The following is a 22,835-nucleotide window of genomic DNA, read 5'->3' as shown; positions in this document are numbered from 1 at the left end:
TACTAGTGTTATTACATGTTAAGATAACCTTGCTTCTGTAGTCTCCTCTCCAAGTTCTTATCTAATATACTCTGAAACCCATCACAAAAGAAAAATATCCCAGCAGTCCTATCTGGGGACTGTAAATGCTGTATTAATAAGTGTTGGTCAGATGGGCTCTGTGAGTTGACAACACCAAAAGAGAAGGCCAATAAAGAGCCACCCCTATATACTTTGAAATCCTTGTGACTGAGTGACATTGTATGATTCCATGAAATGACTGCCAACCAATCATGTGGAATGCCACGCACTAGCCTATGCCATCTAACAGGCCACTATTAATAAAGAAGTTCTCAAGTGTTAGTGATAATATAAATAGAAAGTGAATTAGCACTCTCCTCCCTCATTTCATATGTCAAGATCATAATCCAAAGGTGAGAAAAAAGGTTGGTAAAGGTTTTGTAATTGTAGGAACTTAATTGCTACTTTTTACCCACTCAAAGATGTCAGTGGGCTTTGGCACTCCTGTAATCCATCAAGAGTCAGGCTGCACACAGTAGGGGCAGCGAAGGGCTACTTTCTTGAAAAACCTAATATAAATGTATACTTGCATTGCATGGTCATATGGCATTTTATACTATGGACTGCGATAGGAAACATGTCATAGTCTTAAATTTTTGCATTACCCTTCATTTACTTAGTTTGTGTGAGCATATATGGAAGTTAGGTGACAACCTGTGGGAGAATGTTTCTATCATGTGAATCCTGGGTACTGAACTGAAGTAGCCAGGCTTGGCAGCAAGCACCTTACCGACTGGGCCACGTTGACAGCCCCCATGGACTGAACAGAAATGAAGGGTCAGAAAGGGTTGTGAATGAGCAAATGCATGTGTGCCTCCTCAGACTTCTGAAATGTTTCAACTCCATACCATCATAACCTACTCCCCTAGCTCTTCAGCGGTGTGGACTGTGTGTGTGCATATGTGTGTGTTGTATGTGTACGTATTCACCAGACATTTATTTATACTGATAGAAACAAGGAAGTGGTGCAGGGTGTGGAGTCGAATGCCTTTAATCCCAGCTCTCAGGAGGCAGAAGCAGGTGGATGTCTGTGAGCTGAAGGCTACACTGGTCTAAGGAAAGTTCAGGACAGCCAGGGCTATGTTGAGAGACCATATCTCAAAAGAAGTGGGGTGGAGCGGAGTCTATAAGCCTTTTAACTGTAATTCAGACTTAATGTCTTTTTAAATGAGGCTAATCAGGAGGAAAATCCCTGCAGGCTAGTTTCTTAGTTCTTAATGTGTAAATGTTTCTATTCTTCTTTCACTTTTAAATTTAAATGCTATTGCATTTAAATAATAAAAGGCAGTATTTTATTTCTCCGACTTTTGTGACTATGGGCCATATATTTAAAGTTTGGTATAAAGACCTAAGCATGTCATCACAAAGTGGTTCTATAATCTAAGACTGCACTGAGTTGCTTTACTTGGTGATTTAATTATCTTTATTTCTGACAAACTTATTCTTACTGTACTGATCACTGAACTGTCTTAAACATTTTCTCCTAATTGTAGTTAGACAAAATGAGATTTTTTTTTCAAATCATTTTAGTAGCCAGAAATATTTATTTTTAAAATCTATGAACTGGGTAATATGGAGTCTTAAATTTCAAAGTTTAACATTTAACAAGACTTTGTTTCACAAATTTATCTTTTAAAAAAAGCAAGAAATATATTACAATTTATAGAGTCTGTATTTAAATAAATACCCCTTCCTTTTCCTCAAAATGCTTTTGAAAGTGCAGTATAAAAGCTTAGATGTGAAGGCACTGCATAACTTGAACCTATGGCTATCCTGGGCATCATCACTGATAACAACTGAGAATATTGTACTGTCAATTTAATGGATCAAAACTTTGAGGATTTACTTCTCATTAAAGAAAATAAGCTTTTGGCCCATTTATTTGGTGAATTCCTTTCTAAAACTATTCTTCTGAGAAAAAAAAAAGTGGTAAAGCTGTTATGTTAACTACAGATAATGCCCTGATCTTACACATTATGAGAACCAAAGGATATGGGGTAGTGTGGCTGCAAAAGGTAAGACATACTCTCTAGAGTCGCTAGCCAGGATGAAGCTGACTAGACCTTCCTAAATCACCCTTCTATAGTAATGGTGCCAGCAACGCACGTTCAGCATTCCTGTAAGCAGAAAGAGTGAGCAGATCTGAGCCATCATAATGGAGTCTTACACTTCAGAGACCTTATGTTTGCTCTTATGTGTTGGACTCTCTAGACAGTGATGGCTTAGGATCATAGTTTCTCAGTTTTAGATGTAGGAAAGCATACACGATAGTCAGAAGGACTTCAAAGGCAGCCGCATTTGTTATATAAAAACTAGAAGTCCAGTTTAATGTGAACTGTAGTAAGATGCACTGGGATGGCCTAGAAAAACCCTGGTGGCATGTGATTGATTTCAAATCCCATTTTAAATCTATCTTTTTTACTACAGAATGGAAATTTTCTTGTCAAATTATAAGGATACTATCTTCACAGGAAAAATCATTTTAGTTGAAGTAAACTTTGTCCTTTTAAAAGCTGATAAATCTTATTGTCCAAGAGGCTAAAACACCTTTACAACCCAGTCTAAGAATTGATAACTTTTCTTTTTATAAGTGCTTTAATTACATATAAAAGAGAAGAAAATAATATATATGCTTTAATCAGATTAGTTTCATGAACAAATAAAATAACACATTAGAGAAAAAAAGTCCTTAAAAATAGTTGTATTTATATTCCACAATTTGCTCAAATACTGGTTTTCTTATAAACTTTCTACAGGATGTTTTTAAACAAATTCTTCACATTTCACGTTGACTATGTACTTACGGAACTTCAGGGAGATAGTTCTGTTTTAATAGCTTAATCTGTACTAATGGCATGGCACGTGTCACATGCAGTCCATGTGGGATTCTAACATGACACTGAGTGAGTTTTCTGACGTCGCCCATCCCTTTGATGCTGAAGGCAGTGCATCTGTGGAAAGAAGGGACTGCAGATTGGGGTCACTGCTCTCTGCGTCTTCCAGTTTCTCTGTGTTATCTTCCCAGTTAATGTGGAACCTTGTGACTCTGGGATTAGAAGCCAAAATATTCCTTTGAAGCTAGAAAGAGAAACATTTAAATGGTGAGCACTAAGAAAGTTAGATCACCACGTGCAAGCTGGGTGTTTCCTTTCATCTTTTTGGAGGACTAAATTCATATCCAAAGGGATCAGCCATGAAGCACTTAAGCATAATAAGCAATGACCATAATAGCAGACAGCAAAAGGACTATCAGCCTTTGCAAACCAGGTAAAAGGGAAGTAAGGGGAGGAAATAATCAAACTCAGGGCTGAAAACAACCAAGTAGAAACAAAGAGAACTATACCAAAACAAACAAATAACAAAACCAGGAGCTGATTCTTTATGAAAATCAACAAGATAGATAAACCCTTAGCCAGAGTAACAGAGGGCACAGAGAGACAGTATCCAAATTAACAAAATCAGAAATGAAAAGGGAGTCATAACAACAGAAACTGAGGAAATTCAAAAAATGATCAGATCCTACTACAAAAACCTATACTCAACAAAACTAACTGGAAAATCTGGATGAAATAGACAATTTTCTAGATAGATACCAGGTACCAAAGTTAAATCAGGATCAAGTAAACCATCTAAACAGTCCTATAACTCCTAAAGAAGTAGAAGCAGTCATTAAAAGTTTCTCAACCAAAAAAAGCCCAGGACTAGATGGAGGTAGTGCAGAATTCTATCAGACCTTCAGAAGATCCAATACTAATACTCTTCAAACTATTCCACAAAATAGAAACAGAAGGAACACTACCCAATTCATTCTTTGAAGCCACAATTACACTTATACCTAAACCACACAAAAACCCAACAAGGAAAGAGGACTTCTGTATTGGCTGGTCTTGTGTGTCAACTTGACACAAGCCGGAGTTATCATAGAGAAAAGAGCCTCAGTTGTGGAAATGCCTTCATGAGACCCAGCTGTAAGGCATTTTCTCAACTAGTGATCAATGTGGGAGGACCCAGCCCATTGTGGGTGGTGCCGTCCCTGGGCTGGGTGGTCTCAGGTTCTATAGGAAAGCAAGCTGAGCAAGCCGGGGGAAGCAAGCCAGTAAGTAACATCCCTCCATGGCCTCTGCATCAGCTCCTGCTTCCTGACCTGCTTGAGTTCCAGTCCTGACTCCCTTTGGTGATGGACAGCAATGTGGAAGTAAGCTGAATAAACCCTTTCCTCCCCAACTTGCTTCTTGGTCATGTTTGTGCAGGAATAGAAACCCCGACTAAGACACCTTCAGACCAATTTCCCTCATGAATATTGATTCAAAAATACTCAATAAAATTCTCGAAAACCAAATCCAAGAACATATCAAAACAATCATTCACCATGATCAAGTAGGCTTCATTTTAGGGATGTAAGGATGGCTCAATATATGGAAATCCATCAGCGTGTAATCCACTATATAAACAAACGCAAAACCACATGATCATCTCATACTGAGAAAGCATTTGTCAAAATTCAACACCCCTTCATGATAAACGTCTTGGAATTCAAGGCCCATACCTAAACATAGTAAAAGCAAACCAGTACAGCAAACTAGTAAGCCAACATCAAACTAAATGGAGAGAAACTTGAAGCAATCCCACCTATTCAATATAGTACTTGAAGTCCTAGCCAGAGCAATTAGGACAACAAAAAGAGGTCAAAGGGATACAAATTGAAAAGGAAGAAGTCAAATTATCACTATTTGCAGATGATATGAGAGTACTTCAGTGACCCCAAAATTCCCACAATTGATAAACAACTTCAGCAAAGTGGCTGGATAGAGAATTAACTCAAACAAATCAATAGCCTTCCTCTACTCAAAGGATAAACAGGCTGAGAAAGAAATTAGAGGGGCTGGGGATTTAGCTCAGTGGTAGGGCGCTTACCTAGGAAGCGCAAGGCCCTGGGTTCGGTCCCCAGCTCCGAAAAAAAGAACCAAAAAAAAAAAAAAAAAAAAAAAAGAAATTAGAGAAATGACACCCCTCACAATACCCACAAATAATATAAAATACCTTGGTGTGAATCTCACCAAGCAAGTGAAAGATCTGTATGGCAAGAACTTCAAGCCTCTGAAGAAAGAAATCACCTAAAGAAGCACCTAAAGAAATGTTCAACATCCTTAGTCATCAGGGAAATGCAAATCAAACTCCTCTCACACCAGTCAGAAGGGCTCAGATCAAAAACTCGGGTGACAGCAGATGCTGACAAAGATGCCATTGCAGACTGGGACAACCCCTCTGGAAATCAGTCTGGCAGTTCCTCAGAAAATTGGACATAGTATTACCTAAGGACCCAGCTATACCACCCCTGGGCATAGACCCAAAAGATGTTCTACTGTGTTCACAGCAGCCTTGTTTTATAATAGCCAGAAGCTAGAAGGAACCCAGATACAGAAAATGTGGTACATTTACACAATGGAGTACTACTCAGCTATTAAAAACATTGACTTCATGAAATTTTTAGGCAAATGGATGGAACTAGAAAATATGATCCTGAGTGAGGTAACCCAGTCACAAAGAACACACATGGTAAGCACTCACTGGTAAGTGGATATGAGCCCAAAAGCTCAGAATACCCAAGAAACAATTCATAGATCACATAAAGCTCAAGAAGAAGGAAGATCAAAATGTGGATGCTTCAGTCCTTCTTAAACGGGAAAACAAAATACTCATGGGAGGAAATACAGGAACAAAGAGTGCAGCAGGGACTGAAGAAAAGATCATCCAGAGACTGCCACAACCCGGGGATCCATCCCAGATACAGCCACCAAATAAGAAGTGCTTGCTGACAGGAGCCAGATATGAATGTCTCCTGAGAGGCTGTTAGAGCCTTACTGATACAGAAGAGGATGCTTGCAGATAACCATTGTACTGATCAGGGAGACCCCAATGGAGCAGTTAGAGAAAGGACTGAAGGAGCTGAAGGGCTTTGCAGCCCCATAGGAAAAACAACAATATCAAGGAACTAGACCCCACCAGAGCTCCCAGGGACTGAACCACCAACCAATGAGTACACAGGGGGGGGAGGACCCATGACCCCAGGCGCATATTTAGCAGAGGATGGCACTGTCTAGCATCAATAGGAGGAAAAGCCCTAAGTCTTGTGAAGGCTGGATCCCCCAATGTAGGGGAATGCCAGGGCCAACATTGAAGTGGGAAGGGGTAGGAGCATCCTCATAGAAGAAGGGGGTGGGGGGATAACATTTGAAATGTAAATACATAAAATATCCCAGAAAAAGAAGAAAAGAAACTTACCTTAGAAAAGTCTGGTTTTACTGGTGGGTTTTCCCTTAATTCTGTTTCAGTATATTCATTATTTACATAGTAGCCAACTCTAATAAATTCTTGACCTCGGTAGGTGCAGGTAATCAGTACAACTGTTACCCCCACTGCGTCTGCGTCTGGGATGAGCCCCGCGTTTGGCGCATCAGCCTAGAGTAATTCAGAAAGAAACACAAAGGCCGTGAACGGCAGGACTAGCGGGTGAGCAACAGCTACCCTAGCACTGCTTGAGACCGTCAGTGCGATGTCTTTTCGATTTATTCTTGGCCTTTAGAGACCTTAGTTGGCCTTAGAGTCACTCTCTTCTGCCTCCTGAGTGCTAGAGATACAGGTGGACACCACCACACCCACCTAGCCAATGTTCTTTGGTGGGATTCACTTATACCTAGAAAATAAGGGTAAGTTTCTCTGTGGTAGTACTGTGTGCACTCAGTACTTGCAGGCATAATTATAGCTAAAGAAAAATAATTTCTGGTCTTTACTGTATGGTGATTAATTATATAATATTCATTATAAAATTCATTATTTATAACCACATCAATCATTGTAGTGATCCTAACCTTTTACAGTCCTATTTTTCAGTCCCAAATTACTATGTACCAACTTGAGTTTCGTAGAGTCCATTCTAGTAAGTGTTTGTTCTATCAGTTCCCTCCTCTATCTATCCAAGACCCTCAGGTTCTTCAGTAGTAAACCATGTAAAACTGACAGCAGACAGAGGTCACGGTGTGGTTCAGTTCAAGCCCAGCACCACTAACTAAGAAGTATACACACAAACAGTGAGTACAAAGGGCAATGGATCTGAAAAACTATAGCAAAGTTTGAGAAAATGAAAATTATATTGTGTTTGAGCCACAAACACTGTGGAAATTAAATGCAGTCAAAGACTATTTAGGTAGAGGACACCAAAGATCATGTTTTGAATCATAATGAACCTAAAGGAATTAAGAAAGTGAAACAACAAAACTAGAAGACATTAAAAATGCCAGGAAAGGCTAGGGTTGTGTCCACAGTCCTCATTAGCAAGACTTCTGAGACAGACAGACAGACAGACAGTGATGTGTGAGCGATCCAAGTACAACCTAAAGCACCATTCTGCATAGTAAACAAAGGAAAAACTAGCATCATATCCTGTGCATATGAACACTTGAGTAATGCTTTTAGCTTGGAAATTTTTAAGACTATGTTTACTGTATATGTAACACAGAGCTGACCTAGAAGCCATACAAATCCAGAGACTAAAACTTTCAGTCACCTTCAGTTTCTCTCTTCGCTTCCCTTGTCACTCTCATCGTCTCATTTCTAAAGGCTGGGCATTCCTTCATCTGTTACGCAGAATGCTCCCAACTCCCATTTCTTACTCATCTCCTCAGTTCCTGTCTGCTGTTCACATTGCTGCCACTTACACACGCAGCCATCCACTCCTGTACCCCTTGCAGGCTTTAAACCTTAGACACATTAGTTCTTTAGGGTCTTTACAGCTTTATAATGTGTGTGTGTGCGCGCACGTGCGTGTGTAAAACTTAAGTTCTCTAAGATGAGCTGGAAGTCTTTCATGCCTCTGTGCCACAAACAGCCCCTTGGCTTTAAATTCTTTCCCCCAATGTTCACCCAAATTTATCTCTTGACATCTTTATTAAACCTACTTTCCAAAGTCCTTTCTGATTCACAAGGTAGCAGCTTCCTTTTTTATGTGCTTGTTATTTGACACAAATTTCCTATATATGTCTTAATCTAAATGCAGCTATAAGAATTTATTATTTTAGAATTTTCTCATTACTCAGTCCCTGTCCTGGTGGGGCGTATGGTCCCTGTGGACAGACACTAAGGGTGGGGATATAGACACTACTGTAGCATATACAGTCTGTCCTACAAACCTTACTCAACCTCGCAGTGTTACTTTCAGGGATTCTCAGATACCTAGAAATGGGTGAAGATGGTACAGTTCCTACCACCCAGCAAATTAGTAGTAATTGCACTAATGTTTAAAAATGTTGTTTGCCAAAGGATTTAACTTGAGCAATTTTGGGTCAAGAAATGTGTATACCTTTCAGGTCATTGAGAATGGAAAAGTGACAGGGATCCCTTTTGTTGACCCAGTCCAATACTGGGCAGATGTCTGGACATCTCCTTGCTAGTCTTAGACCCATTCCTCAGACAGTCATGTTTAACTCTACTAAGCAAAATGGCAAAACAGAAAAATAGGACAGAACTAAAACTGCCTTAGTTTAATTTTGGTAATAACTGTCAGACTTTGAAAACTGCATAGGCTAACACATGACCTAAATCACAGTGCTCTCTGTTCTTGTGGCAACATTTACACTGTAGCAACAAAAAGCTACATATTTCTATGAGATTTTCCTCACAGCACTACAAGCCAAAAGCTTAGAGGTCTCTTACCTTAAATAAACACAAGACTCCCAACGGCTCACTTTAAAACCAAATACAAGTTTTTACAGCAATACAAAGTGTGTGTGTGTGTCTACAAATTAAGCTGACCTTCTTTTACTACACCATGAATCAGTACAGTGTGTAGTCCCCAGGCTTGTGGGTCCAAGGAAATTATGCCTCTTTATATAATGAGAATAAAAAAAGTTTTAATTATAGATAGAGCTAGTTATGTCAGTAATTTGCTAATTGCCTTATTCCTCATAATTTTATGTGTAAGTCATTAGTAGGGTTACGTATCGTAGTGAGCAGAGGCACCAGGCCTGCCTGAGACTGCAGGGCTTCCTTAGGCAGCTGTGTTGTGTTGCTATGGCTCTCACAAGGCTATGCACACTCACAACTCAGTTTCATGACACTTTTAATTAAAGTATCACAGCCTTTAAATTACTGATGCTGAGCCTTTCTTAGCCATTTATTTATATACAATAAGTTATTTGGGGTTTCCTAATAGAAAACATTCAGGCCAGATTCAGTTCTGTATTTAAGAGGCGGCATCTCTAACACTTAAGCAACTCCTTGCCCATTACTAATGGAATTGTTTCTTTTTTTTTTTTTTTTTTTTTTTTTCCGGAGCTGGGGACCGAACTCAGGGCCTTGCGCATGCTAGGCAAGCACTCTACCACTGAGCTAAATCCCCAACCCCCGGAATTATTTCAAAGAGAGGATTCATTGAAATTGTCCTCTCTGTGAAGGGAGAAACAGAGGCCAGGTGCAGGAAGAAGTAGACTTTTCTCTTGGATTATGCCTGCAGTAAGATTTGGTTAGGCAGAAATACTTCGAACAAAAATTAAAAGCTAGCTTATTACTCCTTGCAGTATTACAAATATCTCCCTCTAAGAAGCATGGATAATTGAAAACATGACTAGTTTTATGTAGCAACTTAATAAAGCAGGAGAAATAACACTCTTTCACAAAAGATACTGTCTAAAGCTTGGGCAAAGTCCTGAACACTGTCCGAGGCATCTGAGAACAGGATTTACACTAAGAGTGTTTCTCCTCACAAGCTCTAACGGGGGATGGATTTGTCCCAGTGCTCCTCTATCAAACCTAGACTAAAGCTTTAGTGAAGTGTTAGACTGTCATTCCAATGGCTCAAGTCACACGTCTCTATCTGCTAACACATTTCTTCGCCTTGCAGTTGCTGACTCTACCAAAATAAGGTTGTTCTATCCCACCCGCAGATGCATGCATGGTGCTGACCAGAGCACCGTTTGAATGTGTTTGGGGATACTTTCATCCTGAAAGACAGTCCCACAGGACAAACTCAACCTTGTACGCACAGCATACTTGTAGTCTGCCTAGTTCCCAAAAGTAATCTCAATGACACCCCTGAATATACTCCAATATGAATCCTCTGTATTCATATATGGAAATCAGTCTTACCTGAAACACAAACATATGCCTGCCTGCAGGAACAGGACCCACTAACACAGAGTCTAAAACTTGATCGTATTCTTCACTTTCAGCAGAGCCCACGTAGATAATTTTCCACTCCAAGTCTAGGGTAAAATAACCAAAACCATTATTTCATGGCAGCAATTATATATTCCCATGATAAAGTCCCTTCTGTTGACCACTGAAGGGCTAAATGGTTTTTTGACCAAGGAGATAAGGAAATGTTACTTAGGTATTTCTCTCTCACCATAATTCATATTTCATTCCATTAACTTCTCCAAATTAATTCTCTTTCATAAAGCACTGGTCCCTGGAGGGTGTTCCTCACAAGTAAAACGTGAAAAAAGTTGGGGAAACACTAAACGTTTGCCACAGGTACTCATAAAGCAAAATGGCACAGTAAGCTCTGGAGACCTCCTTTAGTAAAGAACAAGGGGAATCCCATTGTCCAAGCTCATGTACTCTGCAATTCCCCCAGCCTCTTTTTGTGCTCCATTTTTAACTTCACTGCTGTAGAAAAGCCGCCTTATGAAACAGAAATCATCACAAAATCTAAAATGGAAAAATCATTAGCAAACCTTCCTTGTGGTTCAGAAGTTTCAGCTCATCTCCTGACATGAATTCGTCAATCTGTTACCTCATCACTCTTACTAGCTAACAGAATAACTGTGTTACTAACTTGTACTTACATTGTATTACCAACTATGCCAATCAGATACCAACCAGACAGTGGGGCTGCTTACTCCTGATACTCTTTTCTACCATACATTCTTAAAACCACAAAACTCTTCATAGAGCAGAGTATTTATATAGCATACAGGCAGAGACACGATACACTCAAGCAAACCTAACCTAAGATTTGCCTTGTAATTTAACCTAGATTTCATTAAGCACCCTTGTAGAAAATTCTCTATAAGAATTGAGAGGATTAAAACCATTGCTCTTTGAAGGAATCTGAGAATCTGCTCTTTAAACCTAGGAGGAAGGTGACAATCTCCTGTAATGTGGTCTGTGCTTGGCTTCATTACAGAGAGACTATACTAAGCACTCCCAAGGGGTTGAATCTCTGGTTCACTCTGGAAGGCATCAACAAATCCATTCTTGTGTGTGCCCATGTGGGTATCTCCTAAATTTGGAAGAGTATTGGGAACTTCTTTGAATCATACTATACTTGCAAACTGAAACTTTTTCAATTGCAACTTCCTTGTTATTTGTAATGTTTTAAAAGCCAGCAGTTACTATTAGGTCCTGGCTGGGCCACAGACTAAGGCTGTTTGTATTTTCAGCTTTCAGTACATTTCCAGATTCAGGGTTCTGCATTTGGCGTCTTATCACAGCACTTACTTGTTGGATCTAGGAAGAGACAATAACATTTTCTGACCAGAAAGAACAGTAGAACAGCCACAAATGTAAAAAACCAATTTGATGTGTTCAAGGATTAGCCAAGAGGCTGGGATTTTTGGAACAGAGAAGTTACCAAATCCTGAGTTTATGATAGAGAGCAACACAGCCACATCATACAAGGCCTGATGCCCACCATTAAGGATTTTGGCCTAACACTTCTAGCACCATTTTGCTGTGCTGGGCATCAAACCCAGAACTTTCACACGTTCTAGGCACCCACTTTATCACTGAGCTACAGCCCCAGCCCTGCAGCTGCAGTTTTTCAACCTTGCTAATACTGTGACCCTGTAATAACAGTTTGTCAAGGTTTGGTGACTATCCGACCATAAAATTATTTTGTTGCTTCTTCATAACTGCAATTTTGCTACTGTTATGTAGCAAGTGAATTGTAATATAAACATCGGTGTTTTCCAGTAGTCTTCTGGGAGTTATGCTCACAAGTCAGAACCACTGCCCTGAAGGTTTTAAACAAAGTGACAGAACCCTCCTTTTATCTTAAAGGATCATTTTACTTGCTGTGTTTTGTGTAAGCTGTGTGAGGACAGGGGAACAAGAGATTGGTTCAGTGGTTCACTACAGAAACAGTACAGTGCATGGGTGAGTTGTGGTGGCCATGGGACTGGTGTAAAGCATTCACATCCCAGATAAAGTTTGAAAATGGAAGCAACAGTAGCCACTTGGGGGCGGGGGGGTGTCAGTGTAAAGAAGAAAATCAGGAGTTAAGTTTTATACATGTCTAAGATGCCTATTAGTTGTTTAAGTATAAACACACAAAAATCAAATTTTTAAGAATTGAAATTTGGCAATAATGCATAATAACAAGGACAAGGATGGGATTCCTAGGAGTAAAATGAGTCTTAGTCAACACCAGTGTTGACAGGTCAGGAAGAGAATGAATCAGTAGTTTAGAAAGCCAGGCCCAATGAAGGAAGTAATTAATGCAAAGCCAGGTGGATATCCTGCTAAGGAGAAGGGCATATGAGAGCTACTGACTGACCTGAGGTAAACGCTTCATCATACAGATAGAATTACTCAAGCACATATATACTCTCTGTCCATGTGCATGCGTGCTCACACTAATACAAGCAAAGCTGAAAGGTGGAGAAGCTAAGTGATCTAAAATTCACAAGCTTACAAATCAGAACCATAATTAAAGCTGGGTTGCTGCTACTCAAAAGCTTGGGCTTTTAAGCCTTGGCCTTCCAGCTTTCAAGTAATGAGTTTAAAAAAGATAGGAGAGAGTGGGTAAAGACAGGTAACGGAGAGTGAGGTAATCTAACCTTAAGAAGAACAAACTGAGGCTCAGGAACAGGCACACATTGGGCCTGAATGTGATGGAATGCTTATTTATCAAGCAGTTTCACTACTAGAGTTATGAGCTGAAAATTATTTATTTATTTTGAAAATTAGCTTTTCCATTTAACCGTGGTAATCCCAGGCAGAAAGTATCTCCACGTGTGGCCGGAGGGATGCTACCGAGGAAACTGTCAGTTAACTAATTATTGGGAAACTCTGTGGCCTAGTAGAAAATACACAGCCTTTGCAATCAAAGCAGGCCTGATCTTTCAAAGGATAAAGCCACAGGCTCAATTTTGATGCACTGCCAGTATTAAACCCTAGAAATTGCAGGAAGGCCAATTAAACTTGTATAGGCTTGGTGATCAAGTATAATAAAGCCCCTACTTAAAATCACTTTTAAAAAATGTTAAGTATGGTGTGTGTGTGTGTGTGTGTGTGTGTGTGTGTGTGTGTGTGTGTAGGCACTATGTGGAGGTCAGAGGACAACTGGTTGGAGTCAGTTCTCTCCATGACGCAGGGGATTGCCAGGTAGTTGGTATGGGTAGTATAGCTTTACTGGGCGAGCCATCTCACTAGCCTTTAAGTCCCACTTTTTAATGTGCTCTACTCCTAGACATAAGTCCTATAAAAGAAATAACTGTATTTAGCGCGAACACAACTTACGTCTTCTTCTGAAGCAAAACTACAAGGCAGCTTTTAAAAGCAAAGTTAAAATATTTCAAGACTACTGACAAATAATAAATGGTGGCTAATTGGTACACTGGAGGTAGACACAAATCGTAAACTCAAAATTCCCTTTAGAGTATTTCGTACTTGGATCAGTAACTTTAAAAGTCACAGTACAACAAAAGTATGGACCCTAGAAAAGAGCTTCTGCAAGATAAATCAACTCCCATTTTCTTACTCCACAGAGCCTCTAGATGGAGTATACAGGAATGGCAGCTTTTTCAAGGATTCCTTTGCAGCTTTGGAATGACTCAGCTTAAAATACCTTAAAATAATGGTGCCCTGGTTTGAAGTGTGCTAGAGGAAGGCATATTCTTGACTTGAGTAATACCACTGTTGTGGGGGCTGGGGATTTAGCTCAGTGGTAGAGCGCTTACCTAAGAAGCGCAAGGCCCTGGGTTCGGTCCCCAGCTCTGAAAAAAAGAACCAAAAAAAAAAAAAAAAAAAAAAAAAAAAAAATACCACTGTTGTGAAAGGATCCCAGTCTAAAATGGAACCTTGTTTGGTTTCTGCGGATGGCTGGTTTCGAACTATCCAGTGTGGTGACTGTAACAATATCCTAGACCTTTCTTGTACAACGTGGACCTAAAATGGAGGCCACCATTAGTGAAACACCTGTGGTGTAAAGAACTTCTGATGCCTGGAACACTGCACTGAGTAGAGGATGGACTCAGCCATGATCCTACTCTGTTTATTTGCTCATTTGTATGTAAATTGGCAGTTCAAAAAAGGAAAAGGAAAATCAGTGTTGGAAATGGGTCTGATGTGGAAATGCTATTACATTTCAAATGGAGAAATGAGCAAAACACCCTTACACTCCATTAATCATCACAGTCCATTTAGAGACTATTATATCTTAATCTTTAGTCAGTCTTCAGGATATGTCCCACTCACTAGATGTATGTGCATTATACTTTATATACTTATTAAAAACAGGGTACATTTTAAGTGATGGTGATGGTTAGCCAAAGGAGTTGAGGGAAAGGGCTGTGACTTCCTTTTTACAATTTTTAAAGGTTTGTTGTAATGGCTTTTATAATTAAAGTTAACATCCTACGTGAAGAGATTATAGCTTTTAAATTAAAAGAGAAATTCTTTTCGTCGTAATTAGGATAATAATCTTAAAGGCGTTTTGTCGAAATACTTCCAAGTCCCAAGATGTCCTCCCAGTTAACTAAAATTTAACGCCAATGAAGTTAAACTTTTTGTCTCAAATGTTGAAAATGAAGCACTGATTTTAATAAAATCTAAGAAAAGGAATAAGAAGCTCACATTTTAGCTTTCTAAATTCTGTATTACCTCACTATTTCGCATTTTGTAAACCGTAAAATGTACTTCAGAAAGGACTGCCTTCTATTTTCCTATTTCTCTATCTGCCTGGACGTGGAGTTATTTTAATTGCATCTTCTTCACACGTTCTGGAGAGTCTTTCAGACTTTCTAGAAGCCAGAGATGAAGTGCCTGGAATTGGTTAAGCGCCCTGCTTTTGCTCTCGGGTGGGATGGAACTTCCTAACCCTTCACCGTTTCTCTCCGAGAGGTCTCCGTTCCCCGGGAGAGGCGTCCGCGCCGGTCCGGAGGCGGCGCGCAGCATCCCGGGCGCCCGCGGAGAGCACGGCGGCCCCCGGGAGCCAGGCGCCGAGGGGCCGAGCCCAGCGCCCGCCTTCCGCGCTGGTTGGTGGAGGAAGCCGGAGAGCGGCGCGAGGACAGCCTCGGCGGGGCTCGGGCGGGAAGGCGCGGGCCCGTTCGCCCCTGGCGGCCCGGAGCAGGCGTCGTGCCGCCGGGTAAGATGGCTCCGCTCCCCGCCGGGCCGCGGGGCCCTGGGGCCGCTGAGGCCGCACGACCCCCGCCAGTGCCGCGCGAGCCGGGTCCGCCAAGCGCCGCCCGCTGCAGACAAAGCTGACAACATGGCTCCCTCCGCCCGGCAAGTTGCTCGCAAGTTGCGGCGCGGCCGGCGTCCCTCAACTTCAAGTTTCCCTCGCATGGCCGCCCTCCCGCCGGCCGCGGCCCACCCCGCGCGAGGCCGGGCTGGGAAACTTTAACGTCCGCCACCGCAACTGACAGCCTGGCGCCACTCGCTCACCTTCAGACAGGTCCTCGATGCACTCGAAGGTGATCTCGAACTGGAACGGGTTGTAGAAAGGCGACGGGTTATCCAGCACCACTACATTGTTCACCTGAACCTTTGCCATATTTTGAAGAAAACACAAACAATGGGGCCGGGGCTGGCGGCACCACAGAGTCCCGCGCGCGGCCGCTCCGAGAGCGCAGACCCCCGCCCCGGCGCGGCGCGGCCCGACGTCGTGCAGCTGCGACTTGAGAAACTTTTTTTTCCTTTTTATTTACACGGCAGCACTCCACAGTGTTTTGCAGCTTTCCTATTTCACTAAACTACAGCCCATTCTGCTCTGATAACTAGCAGCGTTGCCCGCGATTGGCTGCCCCCGAGCTCTGACCCTCCTCCTCCAGCGAGGGCCGCGGCGGCGAGCAAGATGGGCTCCCGCTCGCGGAACGGACGGGAAACTTTCACTGCGGCTCCACCTGCTGGTGCGGACCAGGACAAAGGCGCAGAACAAAGTGAGTGGAATAGGGGCTGGGAGGCCCGCGCGGAGGCCGCCGCCGGCGGGGGGAGGAGGCGGCGCAGGCCCCGCCCCCTCCCGCCGGGCCCGCGCCGCACGTCGGGCGTGGCCGCGGCGGGACGGAGGGGCGGAGCCCGCGAGGGGGCGGGGCCTGCGGCCGTGGCGGGAGGGCGCGATCTGGCCCCGCGTGTTCGCAGCGTGGGCCTTGGGGTTCTCCGGGTTTCTCCCCGCCTTGAACACTTCCCCATAGGTGCGGGCAGTTTAGCGGGCTCTGCTGGATTTAGCGGATAAGATGCTCTTTGCCGCACTCCTCAGGCCCAGCTGTCTGCTTTTCGTTATGGTAGAGAACAGGGAGAAGGGCTGGTTGCAGTGGGAATAAATTGGATTTTATAGCCCATGTCAGCTCGAAAGGAGCAGGCCATTTTGGAATTCAAGTTCTTGGGCACGATAGTGCGGTGAAATAGATACAAAACGAGGGCGGGTGATTTTCACACACACACACACACACACACACACACACACACACACACACACACACACACACACGGAGGCAGACCGGAAAAAAATAAATATGCGATCTTCGGCTGTACGTTAGATTTGTTCCCATTTCAGATCTGAATAGATGTAGAACTAAAATGGGGAAAACGTGATCGGTTACAGCGAGGTTTCCGTCGTTTTCGGGATGGGGTGGGGGAGGGGCAGAGAAAGAAGTTAAAAGTCGAAAAAATGGAAGTGTCAGAAGACCTAAGGACAACAAATGTATTAGTGGAATATAAGGAGAAAACCCAGATAATATGACATTTGCTCTTCAAGAGATTTATAACAAACACCCATAAATTAAAAATTGCAGCACCACAAATTCTGAGGAGCCCTTCCATGCCTTTGATGCCTGTGATGCCTGTGAAACCATTTCAGGGCTGACGTGAGGAAATGTTGCTTGTTTATGGTACTTAGCCACTCTGGGCAGGGGAGGAAATGGAAACTTAACACCTTTGTGAATGTGAACTGATTCTTCTTACTGTGGAAGTGTTACTCATAAACTATTGGGTTCTTTTCTTTTTCCTTATAAATGAAACACCTACACTATTAAATAAAATTATTTCTTAATATTAATCTGCAAGTGAAGTTTTCTGCTAGTTTGTAGAATTTTGCTTAGTCATTCTTTGGACAAGTTCAGACTCCGGTGGATTGCTATTGATATGTTCTTGTCCAAAGGTCTTTTAAAGTTATTATGGAACATGCTTATCCATGTTTTAAGGAAAGTAAAGTGGGGAGAGAACCATTTTTATTGTCAGTAGACAATCAGTGTCTACCAGTTCAGGCACCATTGTTTCTGTGCATCAGAGCCAAAGTCACACTGTGGTGGTAGACAAGATGACCATGGCTGGTAAATAGTACACACAACTCTTACTAATCCTAGTTTAACGTGATATTAGCCAAGATTAAAAAAAAAAACCTACTATGTGCTGTAAGACACGCTGAATATGTAAGACAAAGTGTCCATTTGAAGATTTAAAAAAAGCATGGATCCAGTGAGGTTGTAATATGCAGGCGCTCTTGAGATTACAGTTGACGAATGAAAATGCTCTTACGTGCGCCTTACATGCATCTTGCTGCTTAACCAGAGCTGTGTTATGAGTTATTTAAGACTCATTTCTGGTGGATGTACATGCCCACACACACACACACACACACACACACACACACACACACACACATGTATGTATGTATGTATGTATGTATGTATGTATCAGGGAGTAAGAATACTAGGTTATCACTAATTTAGTTCATTTTCTTTCAAGTTTGTTCTTTTGTTGTTACTGTTTTTGTTTATTTTTTTTTAATCTTTTGTTGTTTGTTTAAAGTGTCATATAGAACAGCGTTTCGAGGAGAGATCTTCCTTTTCTTCCAATAACTATTTCCAGGACTCTCATCTTGCCCCTCTGTTTTATTACTGCTCATCAGAAATTTTTAAGAGAAAACCGTCTCCAATAGTTGCTTCACCCTGAACAGTATTTTTAGAACCCTGTCCCTCCTCCCCCAAATCCCTTAGAATCACTGTACCGTGTTTCGAATGTCTAGATGACACCCCAACAGAAAACCGTATTCTAACTGATGAGGACTAGAGACCCCAGATCACTACTTTCTACTTTTGGGGCTGCCTGAAAGATTTGTTAGCTTTTAAAAATGAAAATCATGAACGAACCGCCTACGGCTGCTGTTACAGGCTAATTTGTGTTTCCCTCACATTCATATACGGAAGCTATCGTCTGGTATCTCAGAATGCTACAGATACTAATACTAACATCTAACACTAATGTCTCAGAATATGACGCTGGTCATAAATAGGTCTCGTCAATAGAGGACTGAGTTACAGGAGGCTGTTGAGGGTAGCAATCAGGACACACCCTACTTCAGTCTGGTATCTTTATTTAAACAAAAAAACTACATGAGGAAACAGCACAGGATACATGCGTAAAGGCATCTCGAGGAAAGGACAAGAAAGCCATTCACAAGCCAAGGGACTGGCCGCTGAAGAAACAAAACAGAACTAGCTATCTTGCAGGGTCTAGCGTCCAGTGTGGTGAGGAAATAAATTTCTTTTCTTTAAACTTGTCTATGAAAGCCCTGAAAAACAGACAAACTACAATACAGATTTTTCTCATAGCAAATTAAGGTTGTTTGAGTATTTAAGCATGTTTTATCCTAATACTCCTGAGTTATCACGTGTCTTATGAGCCATGAGTACAATGTGGAGGATGCTCTGAAGATGCGGATGCTGTACATAACCGTTCTCCAGTGGAAGAATCTATTGACCATCATGTAAGTTAGTGATATTTGAATAGGCGAGCAGTGTGTTCCCATGGATCCAAAGATCCTCTGCAGAAGGCTTCAGAAGGAAGCATTCACTCAAATTGAGGATACACAGAGATCAATGAAAGCAAGTTCAGTTCAGTAGGACTTAAATGTGCTGGATGGAATTTTCTTGGAGCTGGGAGTGAAATGGCGTCTCAGTCTTGCTGAGACAAACGGTGAAGTAGAAATGGTGGAGTAGCTTTTAAATAGTGCGTTGTCAGGATGAGGGAGCCCAGGCATGGAGGTCAGAGGATGGCCTTGTATATAGTGGGCACTCTCCATCCTGTGTGTGTGTTCTGGGGGTGGAGCCCAAGCTGGCTGGTAGATGGAGAGCCTTTTCCTGCCAAGCCGTCCCCAGAACCCCAACCTTGGCTCTCCTTTTAATTTACACAGTTACTGTGCTGTCTTGGAAGGTCATTTGTGTTATTACTCCCATCTTCAAAACAAAACTCAGCATAAGTGTCTCTTTTTGGTTGCTGGCTTGTTCTTGTTGTTTTACAGTGCTAGGAATTGAACCCAGGTTCTCACACATGGTAAGCAAGTTACATCCCAAACCAGGCACACTGAACTGTGCTCTTTATTAGCATAAAGTCCCACACTTGGAGACATGTTTTAAACATTATTTTCCATGTAAAACTGTCAAATGTACAGATCTGCTGGAGTGATTTTCCAGATAATTCTAACTGAAATTTCGTTGATTTTAATTTATTGCATATATACAGAAAGCATTTATTATGTTAGATTTCTGTGCTGGGTGTTAACATAAAGGTAAAATAGATAAAGTATATAGACAGCTTATGGTCCAGTAACCAAGGTAGCTTATGTGATCAAAAGTACAGCTAAAAGACTACTTTTAACCAGTGACATTAAAATGAGCAAAAGAATTTTTTTCTTTTTTTTTGCTCTTTGTAAAGAACGTTTAAATAGCAGGCATTTTGAGCAACCCAGTACACTAGAATGGTAGGGAGTATAAGGCATCACCATCCAGGATAGTTACTGAGGGCTGGTACTTAGGAACTGGCTACATTCACTGTTGTCATAGTTACAACTCTGTCTTCAACATAGCAGGTAGAATATAAAATATTCCTTATATATAGAAAAATAGAAACAGATTTCCTTGGGGAGGTAAACATAGGCTGGCTAGCACTGTGTTAATGACTTCGTTAATGAATCCCTGAAGAGCAAAATTGTGAATGTGGATGGCCAGGGCAGGTGCTAGAGATGGGACTTCATCCAGCCAGGGCCAAACCAGCATCTCCCCATGGAGATCTGTCCGACAGACAGCCCTGAAAGTGGGGAGGATAAAAGCACAAATCCTACTCTGAATCCTTATGTATTTTAGAATCAATGCCAAATTAAGAAGCCCATTCCATTTTTTCATGGGATTCACTTAAAGGTAATTACAATTTTTAAGTGTGTATGTGTGTAAATAAAATACGGCATGTGTATGGTAGGTAAGAGAACGACCAGAAAGGGCTCTCCCTGTTCAGCCGGGATCTGGGGCTCACTTTTAGGTGATCAGACTTGCATGGCCAGCCTTTGCCCAGTGAGCGAGCTGGCCAGGCCTTTACATTTCATAAGGTGTCTGAGTGTGAAATACAGAGTGCCTTTTCCCCATTGTGAGCTCCGTAGCACTAATCAGTGTTTTACAGTTTTGATGTGCACTGCTATCTGCCAGTCCATTACAGATCTGTTAAAGATGCCTGCTATGTATGATACCTTTGTGTAGCTGAACCACTGCGGAATGCCCATTAGACAGCAACAAATGAAACATTCTGCTTGTGAACCTGGCATCATTATGTGAAGGTTGAAATGTGTCTTATTGTTATTAAAGTGTTTTAACCAGTACAGTAATGCAAATGTGTAAAAGTTATTGTTTCCTATTTCTAATTTCTTAACATTCCTCCTCCATCCTCTTTTAAAGCAGGTCCTTCTGCCCTCCTGAGCGCCGTCTTCCTTGCAGCAATGTCTTCTTTTGCTTTTGTATTTCTTTGCCTCTCCCATTCATCAGAGGTTTTCCTCTTTACCAGATCCGAGGAGGTGGGTTGGGGGGGGGGGGGTGATGAATAGAGGACTCAGATCTTTAAAATATCTCTAGGCTAGACCACTGCCTGTACAAAGTCATTGCTAAACAAAGCAGCTTTTTCTAGTTGGTTGCTATAGAGACAAATGACACTAAATGGAGTCAGATTGGGCAGAGTCTAAGCAAGTAGGCTTTGTAAGGCTGGGGCCTTTTAGAGACAGAAACTAGGAAGGATATGGAGGGGACCAGTTTCATAAATGAACTGACAGGTAATTAATTGGTAGATGTTGTCCAGGCATCCTTACGTACAGTTAAATACAGCTTAACTCAGCGCATTCTCTCATTTAAGGTGTCTAACCTAATAGCTTTCTAAGGCTATTGAGGCTCATGCAATCATCACCGCAGCTTCAGAGTATTTCCATCCTCTCACGAAGGTACTTTCAGACCTGCCATGGCGGTTACACCTGTAATCCCTCACCAGAAGACTGAGGCAGGAAGGAATGTAGTACGAGCCTGATCTACACCAGAGGATCCAGGCTGACCAGAGCTACGTGTAAACTCTGCCTTGTAAAGAAATGTGTATTTACACATGTGTACACTACATGTGTGTGTTTATGTGTGTGTGTATACATAAATATATTTCCTAGTCTTTCCCTACCTCTCCCAGTTTTGCATTTGTAGAATTGTCTTTTCTGACCAGCATCTTCCAAACATGTCTTTGATCTTTTCATCCATGGTATACCATTTATTCACATTTAATTAGTTTTTGTTACCCAGTAACTTTGTACTTTATGGGCTACCTCATTTTCCTTCCCGTCAGCTGATGACATTTGCGTGCTTCCCACTCTCGTCCATCACGTACACTATTGCTAGGAACATTGGCGTGCGGAGTTTTTGCATGTGGCTGCTTTCATTTCTCTGCCTCTGTGCTTCGGGATGAACCTGGTTACAAATGGTAGGTGGCTCCTCAAAGGGATTGCACCAGATTGCACCGTTTACCATTTCTGTTAGGCACAAGTGTCCCAGGTTGTCATTACATCTACACTTGCTGTAGCGTGTTCTTGAGGGGTCTGGAAGCAGGGCTCAGCAGTTGAGTTCTAGCTGCTCCTCCTGAGGACCTAAGTTCAGTTCCCAGCCCTCTAGAATCCCAGTGCCAGGTAGTCCAACAAGAACCTCCCCAGGCCTCCATGGACATCAGGCTCATCTGTGTTGTGCAGGCGTATGCGCATGTGGAACACTAATAAAACAATCGGAAGTTTAAAATATGGTTTTGATTGTAGCCATGGTGATCTATAGAGTGTATTTCATTGGAATTTTGCTTTGCATTTCCTCAGTAGCTGAAACTGTTGTTATGTTTCATTTATAGGTTGGACATTTCTATACCTTCTGAGGAGGCTATTTTCAGATCTTTTCCCATTTTCAGTTAGGAGGTGTGCTCTTAACATAATTGAAGTCAAGCCTTTTCAATACATGGATTTAAATATTTTCAGTGGGTTGGTATTTTTGGTGGTGTCTTTTCCAGAATAAACTCTGTGTGTGTGTGTGTGTGTGTGTGTGTGTGTGTGTGTGTGTGTGTGTGTGCGTGCGTGCGTGCATATGCACTATTTTATCTATTTTGGTTCTTTTTGGCATGTGCTTGTAATTTCTCAAAACCATTACCATTCCAAGGTCAAAGATTTACAGTGGTTTTCTTTTTTTTTCCCTATTTGTTGTTAGAAAGTGTTGACTGACTTAGGA

General features: G+C 41.8%; 2 protein-coding genes across 11 annotated transcripts in view; one reads left to right on the top strand and one right to left on the bottom strand.

Moving 5' to 3' along the window:
• Nucleotides 1-22,835, top strand: part of Mcm9 (minichromosome maintenance 9 homologous recombination repair factor) — an 84,719-nt gene that overhangs the window by 19,821 nt on the left and 42,063 nt on the right. For 2 of the 10 annotated variants that reach the window (XR_015645019.1, XR_015645018.1), the window contains exon 1: nt 15,314-16,217. The gene's annotated coding sequence lies outside the window, so the exon portion shown is untranslated. 10 annotated transcript variants of the gene reach the window in all.
• Asf1a (anti-silencing function 1A histone chaperone) lies at nt 914-15,898 on the bottom strand. Its single transcript, NM_001106389.1, is given in 4 exon segments — nt 914-3,138; nt 6,343-6,519; nt 10,201-10,316; nt 15,724-15,898. Coding segments are annotated over 4 exon segments (615 nt in total). The 5' UTR covers nt 15,833-15,898; the 3' UTR covers nt 914-2,925.

Source organism: Rattus norvegicus, chromosome 20 (assembly GCF_021556685.1).
Source record: "Rattus norvegicus strain SHRSP/BbbUtx chromosome 20, alternate assembly SHRSP_T2T, whole genome shotgun sequence".
NCBI classification, from domain to species: domain Eukaryota; kingdom Metazoa; phylum Chordata; class Mammalia; order Rodentia; family Muridae; genus Rattus; species Rattus norvegicus.
This window is presented reverse-complemented; position numbering and strand designations above follow the sequence as displayed.